This window comes from Dendrobium catenatum, unplaced genomic scaffold, assembly GCF_001605985.2.
Source record: "Dendrobium catenatum unplaced genomic scaffold, ASM160598v2 fragScaff_scaffold_414, whole genome shotgun sequence".
NCBI lineage: Eukaryota > Viridiplantae > Streptophyta > Magnoliopsida > Asparagales > Orchidaceae > Dendrobium > Dendrobium catenatum.
Genome location: NW_021318876.1, coordinates 810,729 through 825,652, shown reverse-complemented (window position 1 = coordinate 825,652; position 14,924 = coordinate 810,729). Strand labels below are relative to the sequence as shown.

At 35.7% G+C, this 14,924-nt stretch overlaps 1 protein-coding gene across 2 annotated transcripts in view; it reads right to left on the bottom strand.

The window, feature by feature from the left end:
* The window catches only part of LOC110101992, a 60,687-nt gene that overhangs the window by 42,304 nt on the left and 3,459 nt on the right, over window positions 1-14,924 (bottom strand). The window contains exons 2-14 of one of the 2 annotated variants that reach the window (XM_020830130.2): window positions 10,764-12,703; window positions 10,280-10,573; window positions 9,772-10,158; window positions 7,916-8,074; window positions 6,620-7,011; window positions 6,117-6,538; window positions 5,985-6,037; window positions 5,740-5,847; window positions 4,065-5,642; window positions 3,599-3,675; window positions 3,219-3,327; window positions 1,374-1,545; window positions 935-1,002 (exon numbers count right to left, since the gene is read on the bottom strand). In XM_020830130.2, the coding sequence (XP_020685789.1) occupies window positions 935-1,002; window positions 1,374-1,545; window positions 3,219-3,327; window positions 3,599-3,675; window positions 4,065-5,642; window positions 5,740-5,847; window positions 5,985-6,037; window positions 6,117-6,538; window positions 6,620-7,011; window positions 7,916-8,074; window positions 9,772-10,158; window positions 10,280-10,573; window positions 10,764-12,693 (5,749 nt within the window). In that variant the 5' untranslated portion in view covers window positions 12,694-12,703. The remainder of the gene's footprint in view (window positions 1-934; window positions 1,003-1,373; window positions 1,546-3,218; window positions 3,328-3,598; window positions 3,676-4,064; window positions 5,643-5,739; window positions 5,848-5,984; window positions 6,038-6,116; window positions 6,539-6,619; window positions 7,012-7,915; window positions 8,075-9,771; window positions 10,159-10,279; window positions 10,574-10,763; window positions 12,704-14,924) is intronic. The other variant, XM_028694194.1, reaches the window with a different exon arrangement.

The window sequence follows — 14,924 nt, the reverse complement described above, 5'->3', positions numbered from 1 at the left end:
GGGGCGGGGGGGGGGGGGGGGGGGGGGGGACCCCACCAGTCCTCCTTTTGTAAATTTGAACAGGTCTAACAAGATGCTCCAAGCTTTCTCCACTAAATCAAGTGTGTCTGGGGGTAGAGGGGGAAAGAGAGAGAGAGAGATTAAGGGGTTTTTAGGTTTGTTTAAAATCTAGAGGTGAAAAAAAGCATTGGCACTTTTTTTTGGAAGTTATTGTTGTTTACTTCAATCATGTTTCCTTTGTAGGGGTTTACTTGCTTGCATTTCTTTTGTTGCTAGCAAAACAGGCCCTAAGGCAATATGGACAAGGAAGCAAAGCTTTGATAGGAGGAATTAAAAGGAGCAACGTTTAAGGGTCTTAGGAAAAGGAAACTCATCTCCACACAAAAGGCAAATAGTGGATGGTTAGATGAATGAATAAATGTGCACAGAACCTTTCGTATCTCAATTTAACAACATTCCAATTGCCTTTACCGTAACCCCAATTGACAACTCTTTTTTTCTTTTAAGTTACTACAATTACTTCAACCATATTAATTTTGTGGGTGTTTATCTTACTTGAATTCCTTTTATAGCCAACAAAAAAATCCAAAAGGTGATTCGAACAAAGAAGCAAATCATTTCAAAGAAAGAAGGTTCTTAGAAGGAACTAAGACAAGAAGTCTTTGGAAAGGAAAGCCCATCTCCACCCAGATGGAAAATCGTGGATGGATAGATAGATGAATAAATTAATGTACTGAGAATCTTTGTTAGCGTAAATCAGCACCATTCCATTGCATTTACCCTAACCCCTATATGATTAAAATTTTTAAAAAATAATATTTTTCAAACTCCTGAATAAATCTTACCACTACATCACATAAATAGATCCCAACAATGGAATTATTAAAGATATTAACGCATTAGCAGGTGAGGATCACCAAACAGATGCAGATACCTGGGAGATGCACTGTCAGCTTTGTATCATCTCCTGAGCCCTTCGCAACAATCGTTCCTTCCCACCATCTGAGAGTAAAAAGGCATAATATTAGATACAAGAAATTTAAACAGATTGACAATCAAACAAGCATGAAAAACCAGAACAGCTTGCCACAAAAGAGAATGCATGAGCTTGAGAAATATCCATGAAACTTAGAAGTTATTCCAAAACCAAATAAAACAATGATACCAAGATAACACCAAAGCAGTTAAAGCTACTAAGCAAATATAAAAGCAATAGCGGTTGCAGTTTGCAAAAAATGCTGCCAAACACATAATACTAGATTGATATCAGGAAAAATAAATGTCAAAGTACATCTCCTTATCTAGTGATGCAAGATGCTTAATTTCATACAAAGAAAATCTAGACATAAACCACAAGTCGAAAGCATTCAAACCTATCCTGCATCCAAGCATCAACATGATCTCCAAGAGCCCAACTATAACTTCCAAGATGTTCCCTACGGCGTTTCCTTGTACCTTCATACTTCAATGATGTACAGTGAGCAACCCGTATTCTGGGAGCTTTCTCTTTTTCATTTGCAAGCACAATCCATTCCTTTAGATGGCCTGCAAAACATAACGCATAAATTCAGAAACAATTGAATTACGAAAACTAGTGATGGAATGCTCAACAGCATTGGAGTCCAATACGGCACAGAAAAATTCAGTCATATGCTTACCCAAAACACATAAGATACAAACTAACATTCACTAACTTGAAATAATATTGACTGCAAAGTTTGGTGTAGGCTAAGTTTAAGATGAGAGTAGAGTGCACTCTAAAGGTAAAATCATAAATCAACTAGGTAAAGCATAGCTAAACAAAACAATTAAACAAGCAAGACAACAGATGAGACAGTAACGGAAAAAATATGAGAACTATCAAACTTTAGATTTCAAGGGAGTGCGTTTAATCTTTAAACCAAATAGAATTAAGAGGACAAACAAAGCATGTAAGGATAAACAACATACTTCAAGTTAAAAAAAAATTTATCAATGAGAAAATGCTTTATTCCAAAAAAAACTGTTCAAACAGATGGGGGCAGAGGGGCAAGGCTTAGGGTGCGTTTGGGACGACTGCAGCTGTCGGTAAAGTAGATTGTAAAATTGTTGTACAGAAAGCTGCTTTCAGAAATTGTTGTATAAAAAGCAGTATATTTTGTTTGGGAAGTATAATTGTCAAGTTGCTGTGCTGCAGCTGTATGTGAATAAATTATCTTTATACCCTCTTATATATTGATGAAAAATATGATGTAAATATCAAAATTTTCAAAGAATTTATATGCTAATAAATAACAATTCTAAATAAAAATTGTATCAATTTTTATAAAATATTTTATAACTATTAAATACCATAATATAATTATTTTATAATGTACTATCATATTTTAAAATAATATGGAAAAAAAATTAGTCTTCATACAAAACGTTTGAGAAGACGATACGCTACGCATCAAGGAAGGCGTACGCAGAGGCGAGACCGAGGATTAAGGGTAGGTTTGTGAAGAGGACGGAGGTGGAGTCAGAGGTCGATCAGATCTACTCGTCAGCGGCGGCCGCCACCGCTGCTTTCATGGAAGCTGTTCAAGGCTACGGCGTAGTTCCATCTTTCTAAGACTTGATCATAAGATCTCCATTCCTCTGTTCTCGCCATGGATGGTGGTAAGATGCAAGAAAGTGGGTTTTGGGATGGAGTGGAAGCAGAGGAGTAGGAGCCGAAGAAGGGGTCCATTTGTGTTAACCTTCTTAACTATTGTATATTACGTTTTGGAACTTCTTCCTTTTTCGATTCTGATTGTTGCCATTGCTACGCCGTCCATGAACTGGCCGTGCTTTCGTCTGTTTTCTTTTGCCTCGGGCCTCCACTGTCCGATCGATAAACGAAGCTCAAAACGCGGAATGTTTTTGGAGATGAGAAACGGTGGTAGTCGCGAATATTTGCAGGATGGTTTCGTCATTTTTCTGCCCGAAAGCAGCGGACCGCGGGAGAGAGGGAAAGGTCGCGTGAAGCAATTACGTGCCGCAAAATTTTTTCTGCCGTTGTTCTACCGCAACGTTCCAAACAAAGATTTCATAACTTTTTATACAGTAAAGCAACAGTGCCGCCGTCCCAAACGCGCCCTTAGACTCCTCTTTGTTTCATAACAGAGCACTCGTGTGCTGTTAGCTGCCATATTAAAGCATAATCCACCTAATTTCCAAGTGGATTAGTAAAAGAAAGCACAAAGATTACTAATTACCTTCATTCGTTGAAAAATCATTGTAGCAGACATATGCCTTGTTATCTTTCATGTCAAGAACCCTAGCTGAAAACCAGGCTCCTCTTAGATCATCATCGTCAGACATGACCTGAGATATTTGAACGAATCAATTATAATTTATACTGAAGAAAATTTAAGAGTGCATTACCACTAAAAATTGCAAGGCAAGCAAGATTTGAATCTAATTTATGACCAGAAAATTCAAACGCAAGCTGAAAAATCAATTCTAAAATGTAAAAGATATTAAAGATTGTTATTGAATAATGCAAACACAAAATAGTATATACAAAAAAAAACTGGGCAAAAAAAGCATGGAAAACAAATCCAGATTAGTGAAGAAGAAAACCCAAACAACCTACCTCGACTAGAGAACCCTTTTGTATGCCTGTATAGCTAACAGAATGATCTCTTTCACGTCCAGCAGTTGAAAATTTTCCTGCACGGTGATACAAAGTATAGCTAAATAGTGACCAAGAAAAAGTAGTCATAGCTAATGTCGCATGCAGGTTCAGTTTCATTGAATTCCAATGCAGGCAACCGCAAAAGCTAAAATGGTTTGCTATTGACCAGCATGTAAAATTGTTGAAAGAAGCAATAAAATGTCACAAATGACTGTTTTAATCCATTTGTAGAAGGCAACTATTTAAAGCTATATATCAGATGGTAGAAAATGCAACAAGGCATGTATAACTTATTCATCAAGAGCTAGTTTGAAGGGAGAAGAACCAGCCGCAACAGAAATGCCGCAAAATTTAAATGAACCTCGAATGCAAGAAAACTCTAGCAAAGTAAAACACGCAACTATGCACATAAATACTTCAATACCTTGAGCTGTTCCATCAAGTTGCTCATGAGTTTTGATCAAAGAAGATAATCCACCTTCACTGGCAGCCTTCTGACTCTGTACATCTTTTGAAAACTGCCCATCAAATTGCTTAGCTGATTCTTTAACATTGCCTACGCCAACATGCTCATGTCCATTCATGTTGCTTAATTTGGAAACCTTCATGGGGGCACCATGATGAACTTTCCAAAACTCCTCGGTACCAGCCTCTACCAACTCACCCAATGTAAATGGTAAGGGATCCCCCATTGCAATGATTGTTCCCGCTTGGGCCACAGCTTCTGCAGCCAATTCTGCAGCTTTCACTATAGCATCCAAATTCTCTGCCTGTTTTGTGGCAGCAGAAGCTAATTCAATTCGTCTTTTGGCAGCCTCACGTGCAGCAGTAATAACTTCAGCAGATTCGTGGATCTTGTCCATTCCTTTCAAAATTGATATGGGAATTAACCCTGCTAATTTCTTTCCAACATCAAGAATGCCAGATTCTGGACTCCGGACAGTGTTAACAGTTTTTGCTGCACTAATAGCTTCATCTGACATTATTTTGGCTTGCCAAGCAACAACAGATGCAACTTTAGCCGCAGCTGCAGCAGCCTTTGCAACAGAAGCAGCTGCAGCAGCTGCAACAGCTGCAGAAGCAAGTTTTTCCTCAATCTGAGAAACTAATCCAGAATTCTTCTGGGCAGCTAGCTGACTCCATACAGCTTCACAATGCTTGATAGAAGATGCTGCAATAGCAGCAGCATCCTCTGCATGCAGCTTAGCTAGCTCAATTTTGCTGCAAGTCTCTTCAGAGAGGTTTGGCTTATGTTGATTATTATTCTCATCAATTATCCGGTAATGGGTTGGAGAAATCACGTGAGGCATACTAATTGAAACAGGGGCGCCATTAGCAACCTTTACTGGCGAATTAGAAAACAACTGCGTACTTGCAGATAGCAATGGAAGACTTTCAACACCACCAAGAACAGGAATGCACTCTACTGAAGTTTGAGAAACAGGCAAATTTAGCTCCTCCGCTGCCAAACCCTTCATCTTTCTAGCCTTTTGAGATTTTGATGTATGCTTATTGCTCCCATTGATTCCTCTCTTTTTTGTCGTTTCCAACTGAATGACTCCCTCAGTAGTGGCAGATGTAGGAGCACTAGGGGGTGCAACTTGTATCATGGGAATATGAGATCCACACAAGTCACTTGCGCAAGTTGCATGCATAGGTTCAGTAAAAGGTGCCGTAGAATAATGTTTGATGCCATCAAGGGCTGAACTGTGTGAAGAAACAAACAAAGGTCCAGGATGAGAAGCCTGTGACAACCAAGGAGAACTAGCCTCGACATGCTGTCTTAACTGTGAAGGTCTCCAAGGAGTCAATGGAGATGCAGTCTGATTGAAGTTCAGGTATGCACCCCTGGGCATGCTGGTATGCTGTCCATTTCCATAAGAGAGACTCCACAAAGGTGAGGGAAAAGAGACAGTTGAATTTTGCATAGCTGAGGATATAATCATGCTGGAGCCTTTGGCAGCAGACGACCCTGGGACTTTGCTTTGAACATTTGTACCCACTGAAACAAGTTCAAGGACCCATACTACTAAATAAACTTTTAAAATACATGGATCAAATACAAACAAGGCAACTGAAATAAATCCAGAGATACATACCTGACCGAGAATGTGAAGGGGTCTCAAAGCCACTGATGGGAGATTTCTGATTCTGAAACTTTGCAATCAAAGCATGCCACACACCTTCCCATAATCTCCGTCCACCATCTGCGAAACAACAATCAACAATGTAAACCAGTGTAAATCAAAGATGTGAATAAGACTAGAGTTGAAACACAAGGAAAAGCCAACCCAAATGGCTGGGATAAGGCAAATGAAGATAAGAAAAAGGTTAAGATATCAACCAGCATCACCAAAGGCTGACACCATATAAGCTTCATCTGGAGGAATACCTGAGCTGTGGCAAAAGCACAACAAAATTCAGTTTCACAGTCAAAACAGTAGCAATGCAGGACTTTAAGAATGCTTCAACATACATTAGAGCTCCATAAACAAATATTTGTGCACGTAATTGTACTTGCTGTAGATCTGTGAAAGACTGTTGAAATAACGTTGAGGATGAAGAATTCAAATCAGGAATACCAGATGTCTGGCCAACCAGAGAGGAGGATATTTTGATAGTAGAACAATCAATAGAGGAATGCTCTCGCACATCAACCAACGGCAAATCCTTGCTTGAAGTTTGAACATATTTATGTTGGCCGGGAGAATATTTGGCATCCATTCCAGAAAACTGCTTTAGAGCTGGTGCTTCCTTTTTTGTTTTCCCTCTTGAGCATATTTTCTTTTCATTCAAAAGCCTTGATGCATTCTTAGTTTTTCCCTTATTAGGGGTTTTGGCGGAAATATCGAGTGCTTTCACTTCATCCTGCCATCCTTGAGGATTCTCTTTCAGCATCTAGAAATAATAACACATTTTTGTCATTCACAAGTAAACGTTAAAAAAACTAAAGGAACTACAAAACAAGGAAGAAATTACCTGCTGAATATCATTCGACTGTAAACTGGGAAAAGACTTCCGCTCACTGCCAGCACCTCTCTCAGGCAAATTCCCAGATGTCGACACCACAGAAGTAACGCTTCTAACTTCAACAGGCATACCATGTGTCTTTGAATCATTACTGCTGCACTCAAGCTTTTGAGTGATCTCAGCTTTTGGAGAAGACACCAAAGCCATGTTACCCGAAGCATCCAAATTAATTTCTAAATGTGATACCTTGACTTCTGGATGCTCAAAATTGTCTTGGGCACAGTGTTTGCAACTTTCAGATGAACTTGGGTTTCCCCTTGGTTTATCTGATTGGTTGGATTCAACAGTACTCATCATGCAGATTTGAGAAGAATCATTTCTGTGTTTAGTCAACGCATTATCTGCAACTAAATAACACAGCATCAATTAACTGCTAAATAGAAAAGGGGAAAGACAGATGCTACAGCCATTATTGTATGGATTAAACCCGAGTGCATAAATGCTACAGCCATCAAGCACATTATTGTTAGATTAAACCATAAATATCACCACAGATGCGTCCAGAACCAACAGACCATCACAATATAATCGTGCCATATTATGCCAAAAATCAGCATATTTAAATGCTAAAATGTCACAAATATTAACAGTTTATGTTACATATTTTGTCATGACAACTTACTGGCAAGATAGAATAGTCAGCTTCACGGATTGCTGGCAGCCTTACACAAAAACCAACTTCCTCATGAACAAGATGAATCTACAACCCAAACCTTCTTAGCTCATGTAGACTTTTATGGGCAACATTTGAGCAGAAAATATTTCTATTAAAAACTTACCAATTCCAAAAGTTTTCTGCTGAATGATGATTAAAAAATCTCGCTTCAGCAAGGTATGCGGGATGTTGTCAACAAGGCTTTAGGTAAAAATAAAACCTTTAAACCAAAAAATCTGAGAATCCAGGGATATGCCAGATGGTCTCCAAACTAATAAAAAGACAGATATAATGAACACGCAAATGAGGTCTGAAACTGTTTGAAGTTCAAATGAAGGCAAGATATCAAGTAAGACACAAAAAATGTAAAGCCAAAGGAAGTCTGAAACTGCTTGTACTTCAAATAAAGGCAAGAGATCAAGCAAGACAAAAAAAATGTAAAGCCAACTTTAATGTGCATACATAAGAAGCATACAATAATAACAGTATGTGCATAGCGCAAGGAAAATGAATAACGACTCACAAGCCAGCAACAAATAATTTAGATAAGTCCCGTGATAATAATGACGAGATGAGCAAGAAACAACGACCTTCTGTTTGAGCAGACACATTATGCCCTTCCGGGAAATCTCTTGCGGCAAAATTGCATTGATCATTTTGCTCATTGCTTGGGCTTTTACGAGAGCAATTGTCATGTATGGATGAAGTAAAGCATACTGCTTGTTTTCCATCACTACAAGAAGCTTGTGCTAAAACAAAACAAAATAGAAGAAAAAAAGAGTCAGTCCAGTTCATAACTATTTTCTCAAGCAACCACAACCTTAAAACAAGACCAAACATGGATGCTGCATAATATGTATCGCTTACCTTGAAATGAAAAAGAAATAAGCTTCTAAAAAGCACATTTACTTAACATGGAAGCAGGGGGGCCAGAAATTTTTCTTGGCGAGGCACAAATTGATGGTATAAAAATACTTTTTAACATTTTTCTTTCAGCCTGGGACCAACATTGATAATTTAAAATAAATTTTTAATAGAATATTTTAATATAAAAATATAAATATATATTGATAAAAAAACTTACAATTGAGAGTGTTAATCCTTAAAGTTCTAAAAACGTTGAATGTTTTTTTATTGAATTCATTAAAATATCATTTAAAAAAAGAGGAATATTTTCAAAACTCTATTGATAATAGTAAGATTTTACTATTTTTATTAATAGTTAAAATGATAACAAATAATATCATTGTTAATATTAATCAAAGTTTTTAAAACAGGACCGAACCAACCGATTCGACAGTTCAACTATGAACCGGTCCCAACTTTTTTGAACCAAACGGTTCGATTGTTAAATGATTTAAATAACTAAATAAATTAATTCAATTCATTAAGTATAAATTAATAAATAAAATTAGAATTTAACAAAGTAATTTAAATTTAAGATATTTAATTTTTTAATAACAAGAAAATTTTATACTAATTACTAGCCCGAAATACCAATGAAGCGTCTTCACATGGCCTAACCACTCTATGTGAATTCTTAACACATACAAACCCAAAAACCTATATAAACAACAATGAGGCAAAGCTCCGAAGTGATGTGTGAGTAATAGATGAGTTAGGTTATCAAGTTCATAGCATATATATTATATATTTTTAGACGAATTTTTTTAATTAAATTTTTATAATGCTAATAGGATTTTTTTTAAATAATATTGAATTTTTTATTTATTTACACCAAAGTTGTGAAAATCGGACCGGACAACGAACCGGAAGAATGAGAGGTTCATGGTTCGACCGGTCGAACCGGGGTTGAACCGAATGACGTAATAAATAATAATATAATTAAAAGTAATAAAATTAACATAATAATAATGACAATTTATTCTTGAAAATTTTATAATTCTAAGTATCGTGTCGTATCCGTGTCGCCGTATCCGTATCGGTGCAACATAGGATGTAAATTATCTAAGTATACAATATAAATTAATAATAATTTATCTTAAATTTATAAATTTATATATAAACTAAGTTTAATTAAATATAAATCAATTAAAATTTGAATGTGTTTAAATTTAAAATTACATAAAATATTATTTATATACAAAAAATTATATTATTGCATATTTATTAAATCATAACTATTTCATTTAAATCTTACTTAAATAATTTTTATATTTATCTCTCTCTATGTATGTATATATATATATATAGTTATTTACTAATTTATTAAATTCTCTCTCATCCCATAATTCTACTAAGCCATTTGTACATTCAATTGCACGTTGGCTAGGTACAAATAAATATTTACATAAAAAAACAAACTTTTGAATAAGCTGATTTTGGGTTGGGGCAGCGAGGGCAATGAGCCTGAATGCCTACAATAGATCCGCCAATGCATGGAACGAAAATGGGTTATAATAAGAAGACTTTGAATTTTACTTACCTGAAAAAACTGAGGCGGCATTCTTCACAAGTGAGAAACTTTCCAGTGACTCAACAGCATTATCAATTCCTTCTACCGAACCATGAGAATCAGTCCCTTCCCGCTGCACAGACTCCGCATTGCCAACAGCGTCTACTGCAGAAGATGGAACCTCATTCTGAACTGGTATAAAATCTATACTTTTCATCGCAGATGGAGGTTGCACTACAGCTCTTACTTCATTTTTTGTTGACATATTCACTAAAGCATCTTCAACACAATCAGAGCATGTATTTTCCCCATTCACAGTTTCGTTGTCGACATTATTGCTAAAATTGGTTAACTTAGAACTTCCAGAAAGCTTCACTTCATTTTCCTTAGATATGACTGGGAAAGCCAACTTAGCTGCTAATTGAACAAAGCAAAAGCATCAAAATATCAATAATCAACCGGATTTTCCAAGTGATAACTAGAGAAAATCAACACCAATTAGTCGAATGAATAGAGAACTAATAGAAGCAAAATTCACCTGAAACATCTTGGGACAATTTAAAAGGTGAAGTGCCGTCCATGTCCAATGGATAGGGAACAGATGCCGGGTCACTTGCTTTCTTGGACACCAAATCAATAGTAGGAAATGATGAAGCTAAATTTCTAAATACCTTACCATCTTGATCAGCAGAATGGATAAAATCTGAGGTAGATAGTGCCTCTATCAAAGGTTTTTTCTTTTCTACGACCACGTCAAGATCAGTGGCATCTTCCGGAGGTGGCAGGTGATGATGCATAGACTTTTCAAAGTTCAGGGGCAATGGAACAGGATCTATAAAAATAAAATAAAATATTTATCATTTCCAAAAAAATACCTCAAAATTGCAACAAATAGAATAAAACTTCTCAAAGCCCAGTGGCACTTGAACGGAATCTGAATCTGGAGAAAAATTAACCATTTCACCACAAATTACCACTACAAATTGCAAGTAATAGAAACAGTTTAGGATGTAGAAAGTTACCAAAATCTTTTTGTACTAATTTATTCCTGCATAAGCCATCCAAAGATAACTCTTCAGTAGTCTGCAAGTCTGCAGGTGAAGAGTCTTGAACCTCAATGACATTAGAGGCTATGCCTAAACTAACTCTACAAAAATTTGTGCGTGTTACTGAGGACTCCTTATCAACTAAAACATCACCTTGTGCCATATGAAATTCTGTCGAATCCATAGCTGATTTATATTCCTTACAAGAAGTACATGGTGAGGAGTTAGCTTCAGCATCAGACACAACAGCAAGTGCAGAAGATTCGTCCGGGGCTATATCTTTATCAGTATCTAATTTCATCTCTTGTTTATCAACATCCACATCATCAGCAGTGCTACCCTCAACAACATACACACACTTCTCGCAGGCGATATTCGGTGGATTAGTGTTCATCCTGTCATAATCGCCTGTGTCCATAACTTGAATTTCATAATTAACTTGAATAGAAGCATTTGATTCTGTTAGCAATTGGGAAGCATAAGCATCATTAATTTTATTTTCTGTCATCTGGCATTCAGGATATTGCTTATTGCTAAAGGCATCCAAATATGTTACAAGTTTTCGTCCTCCATCATTACAAGACATAGTTGAGTTCTGATTACTTGAAATGTAAGCGTTATCATCCTCCACAGAATCATCCGGCAGTCTGCCATTAACACTTTTGTGCCCTTCAGTTAACAGAGACGTCGTCTGGATAGCTTTACTACTGCTGTTACCAGAATTCTCCTCAAATTTTTTACATTGCTCCTGTGCTAATTGATTTACACTATCTACTTTTCCTAAAAATCTATTAACTGTTTCACAGTCACGAATCAAAGCCTCGGTTCTGCATGAAATGGACACAAAACCATCAGCATCCTCAGAAATTACAGAATCATTACATTTATTCAGCATCTCGTAAGCATCTGATTTTGGCACCAGCTGATTATTTGTTTCAAAATTATGAATTACCATAGATTTTTTTTTATGGTCAATATCATATAGCAAATCAGACCTGCTACTGACATTTCGCTGATTTTGTTCATCAGAGAACCCAGTTGTATCAGTAACAAGTCTCTCATCTTGATTACTTCTGCAGGTAATAGATAATAGGCTGGGGCTAACCGCCATATATGAGTTGCAATCATCAATATTTGTTCTCATGGGCACATTAATAACATGTCCTCCTTTCAGAAATGTCTCACATCGGACTTTTTCAGCCACTCTTGATCTTTCAATAGCTTCATTTGAATAAGTTGGATTTTCATCTGCCATGTACTGATCACCAGCAATCTTTCCATCAGAACTGATTCCATTTGAAGGATCTAAATTAAAGACAGTTCTGGATTCTTCAACTTCAGATGCTTGAGATGAACCTTGAAGATGCGTTAGCAAATCCCTTTGCCCTTCACTTAGACTTGAGAATTTTTTCGGGCATTCATCCTGAATAATTACATCTTTATCATTAGGGTGGGAATCCATCACGGATGAGTTAAGGACACCATCCTTTTTAATATAGGGATCAACCTGATTATCAATGCCATCAGATACATCATTAGCACTTGACTCCATGATGACAGATTTGTCGTTGATTATTTCATCATCTCCCACTGATTTCAATAACAAATCAACAGACTCAGATGACGTTGCCTCAGACCAAACATTGTTATGCCTAGATATTGAGCAAGACTCAGCAGCACTTGAACTGAACTCTACTGCATTACTTCCAGATGGAAAGTCAATCCAATTATTTTCTTGACTTTGTATGTCAAGTAAAACTTCCGTTTCAACTAAGCTATCAAACCTAAGGTGTTCATCAAGATCAAATTTTGGAAGAGCAAATGACCGTAGGTTCACAGAAAATTTGCTGTCTTCCCCAACTAACTGAAAATTTTGGCTTTGAAAATCATTTTCATCATAATCCATGGATGTAGCCCTGAAAATTAAAGAAAACAATAAAATGCACGAGGATTCATCGGCCAAGCCCAATGGCAAGAGGGCTCTCGTCAATGTGCCCTAAATGAAAATCTAAAATTATAATTAATTTGAGGATGTTAATGCTAGCTAACGGTACCGCATTCACCAAAAAAAATTTTAAAAAAGCACCCTATTGCTCATTAGAAATGTACTTAAAACCTAATAAACATTATAGTGATACAGAAGCCGTTGTTTAAATTCATTCAAGAGAAACTAGTGATGAAAGACATTCAAGAAATAAAACTCCGAGTATTTGTAACTAAGGAAAAAGTATATTAATATAAATCCACCATATTTGACAAATTAAGTGGTAACATTTTTCCTAGATTTAAATAATTTAATCAACGAATCTCACAGATGAAACGATCCATCAATGCTTAGGCCTTTTCGAGCAGATTACAGGGAAAATCCATCAGAAGTGGTGGAGGTGGCGTCTGCCTGCCTCACTCGACTGACGGCTCCATTAATATGTGCCAACAATTAGATACTTTATTCACTCAATTGCTTGCCCATCAAAGTCGTATGATACAAAGAACACATTCGTATGATACAAAGAACACTCTCCATAAACTTCAACTCGCACACAAAAACATAGCATATTTTTGCTTAAAACCCTTACAAGGGATCCAAATAAAAAATTTGAAGTTAAATATAGACAATTAAGATCAACCATAAAGGATACAAATTAAAGGGTTACGTGCAATTAAGGCTGCAAACAAACCGAGCCAAACAGAAGCTTGTTCATGTTTGAGGTCATTTATTATAATTTTTGTTGAAGTTCGATTAACATAAAAATGAAAATTTATGTTAATAAAATAAGGCTGCAAACAAACGTGACCTAATACCTCTTGTTCATAAATAAATTTATTCTAATGAAAGAATATAGCATAAAAATGAAATTAATTTTTAATAAAATAAGAATCATTTATTATAATAGCACTAAAAAATTATGAGAAAATATGTCAAATCTTAAGACATGTATTTAGTACAAAACAAACAAGAATGGCGCTTCTTATCAAGCTTCGTATCAAACTTATTCACGAGCTTTAAATGATATTATTCATAAACAAATCAAACACATAGCTATTCAAGCTTATTTATTTAATCATTGAGTATTTAAAAAATGTTAAAGCTTGTTAGATTACTTAATCAAACGATCACAAACAAGTTATAATTGAGCCAAGCCACGAGTAATTTGTTGAATACTCATTTCATTTGCAATCCTAGCTGCAAATAAAGAAAACAATCATATTACATAAATGTTCAACTAATCCTCAATTCTCTGAAAGAACCAAAGAACTCTTCATGACAGTTTGTTCACATTTTAGCATAACATTAGATGATAGAACCGAAATAAGAATTGCTCAAAAAGCCAAATAAAAAGTTTATCAAGCTTCATAAACATATAAAAGTTCATACATTTATGGAAAAGATTATCTAGAAATGTTAAGAAGGATTGTCAAATGAATTCATCTTGCTCATCTAAGAACCATTTAACAACGAGCCTTCAAATAAAAACTTAACAGGACCTCAACCCAAGTCTATGTGAGGCTTTGAAGAGAATTTAGAATTCATGTGGATTATACATAGTGTAAAGAAAATTAATGTATTTGAAATACATTTTCTGTGTTTCCTTAGTTGTAAAATAAATTCAGGAGATCACTTATTTTTTGCGTTCAGATTGCTATAAAATGAATAAAAAAATTATTAATTATTTTTTTATTAGGGCAATAACATTGGGTCAGGGCCTAATCAATGACGGCAAACAGAGTCAATGGATATGAAATTCACGTAGGTTGTGAATCGGCCTGCAGTGCTTGCAATGTGGAGGTTGTAGAGCTCGTGATGGTTATTTATGCATATTGTATTTAGAATTTGCTCGAGTTAACAAATTTAATATACAAGGAGTTTCAAATCCCTCGAAATATTACTTTAGATTTGCTTTCAAAAACAATACAAAAAAACCAATACACTTCGAATGCAATACACTCAAATTACATCCAACCAAACAACCCCTTGAGAAGAAAAAAGTCAATTATAACTCAATCCTCATCTTAGCACTAGGAATCATGCTATAAATGAAGGGAAAAACAAACATCAATGCTCTTAATTGTAATTCAAAGATCGTATATTTTTAAATAATTGAGATTTAACATAACTTTCATCTCTCAGACTTTGCC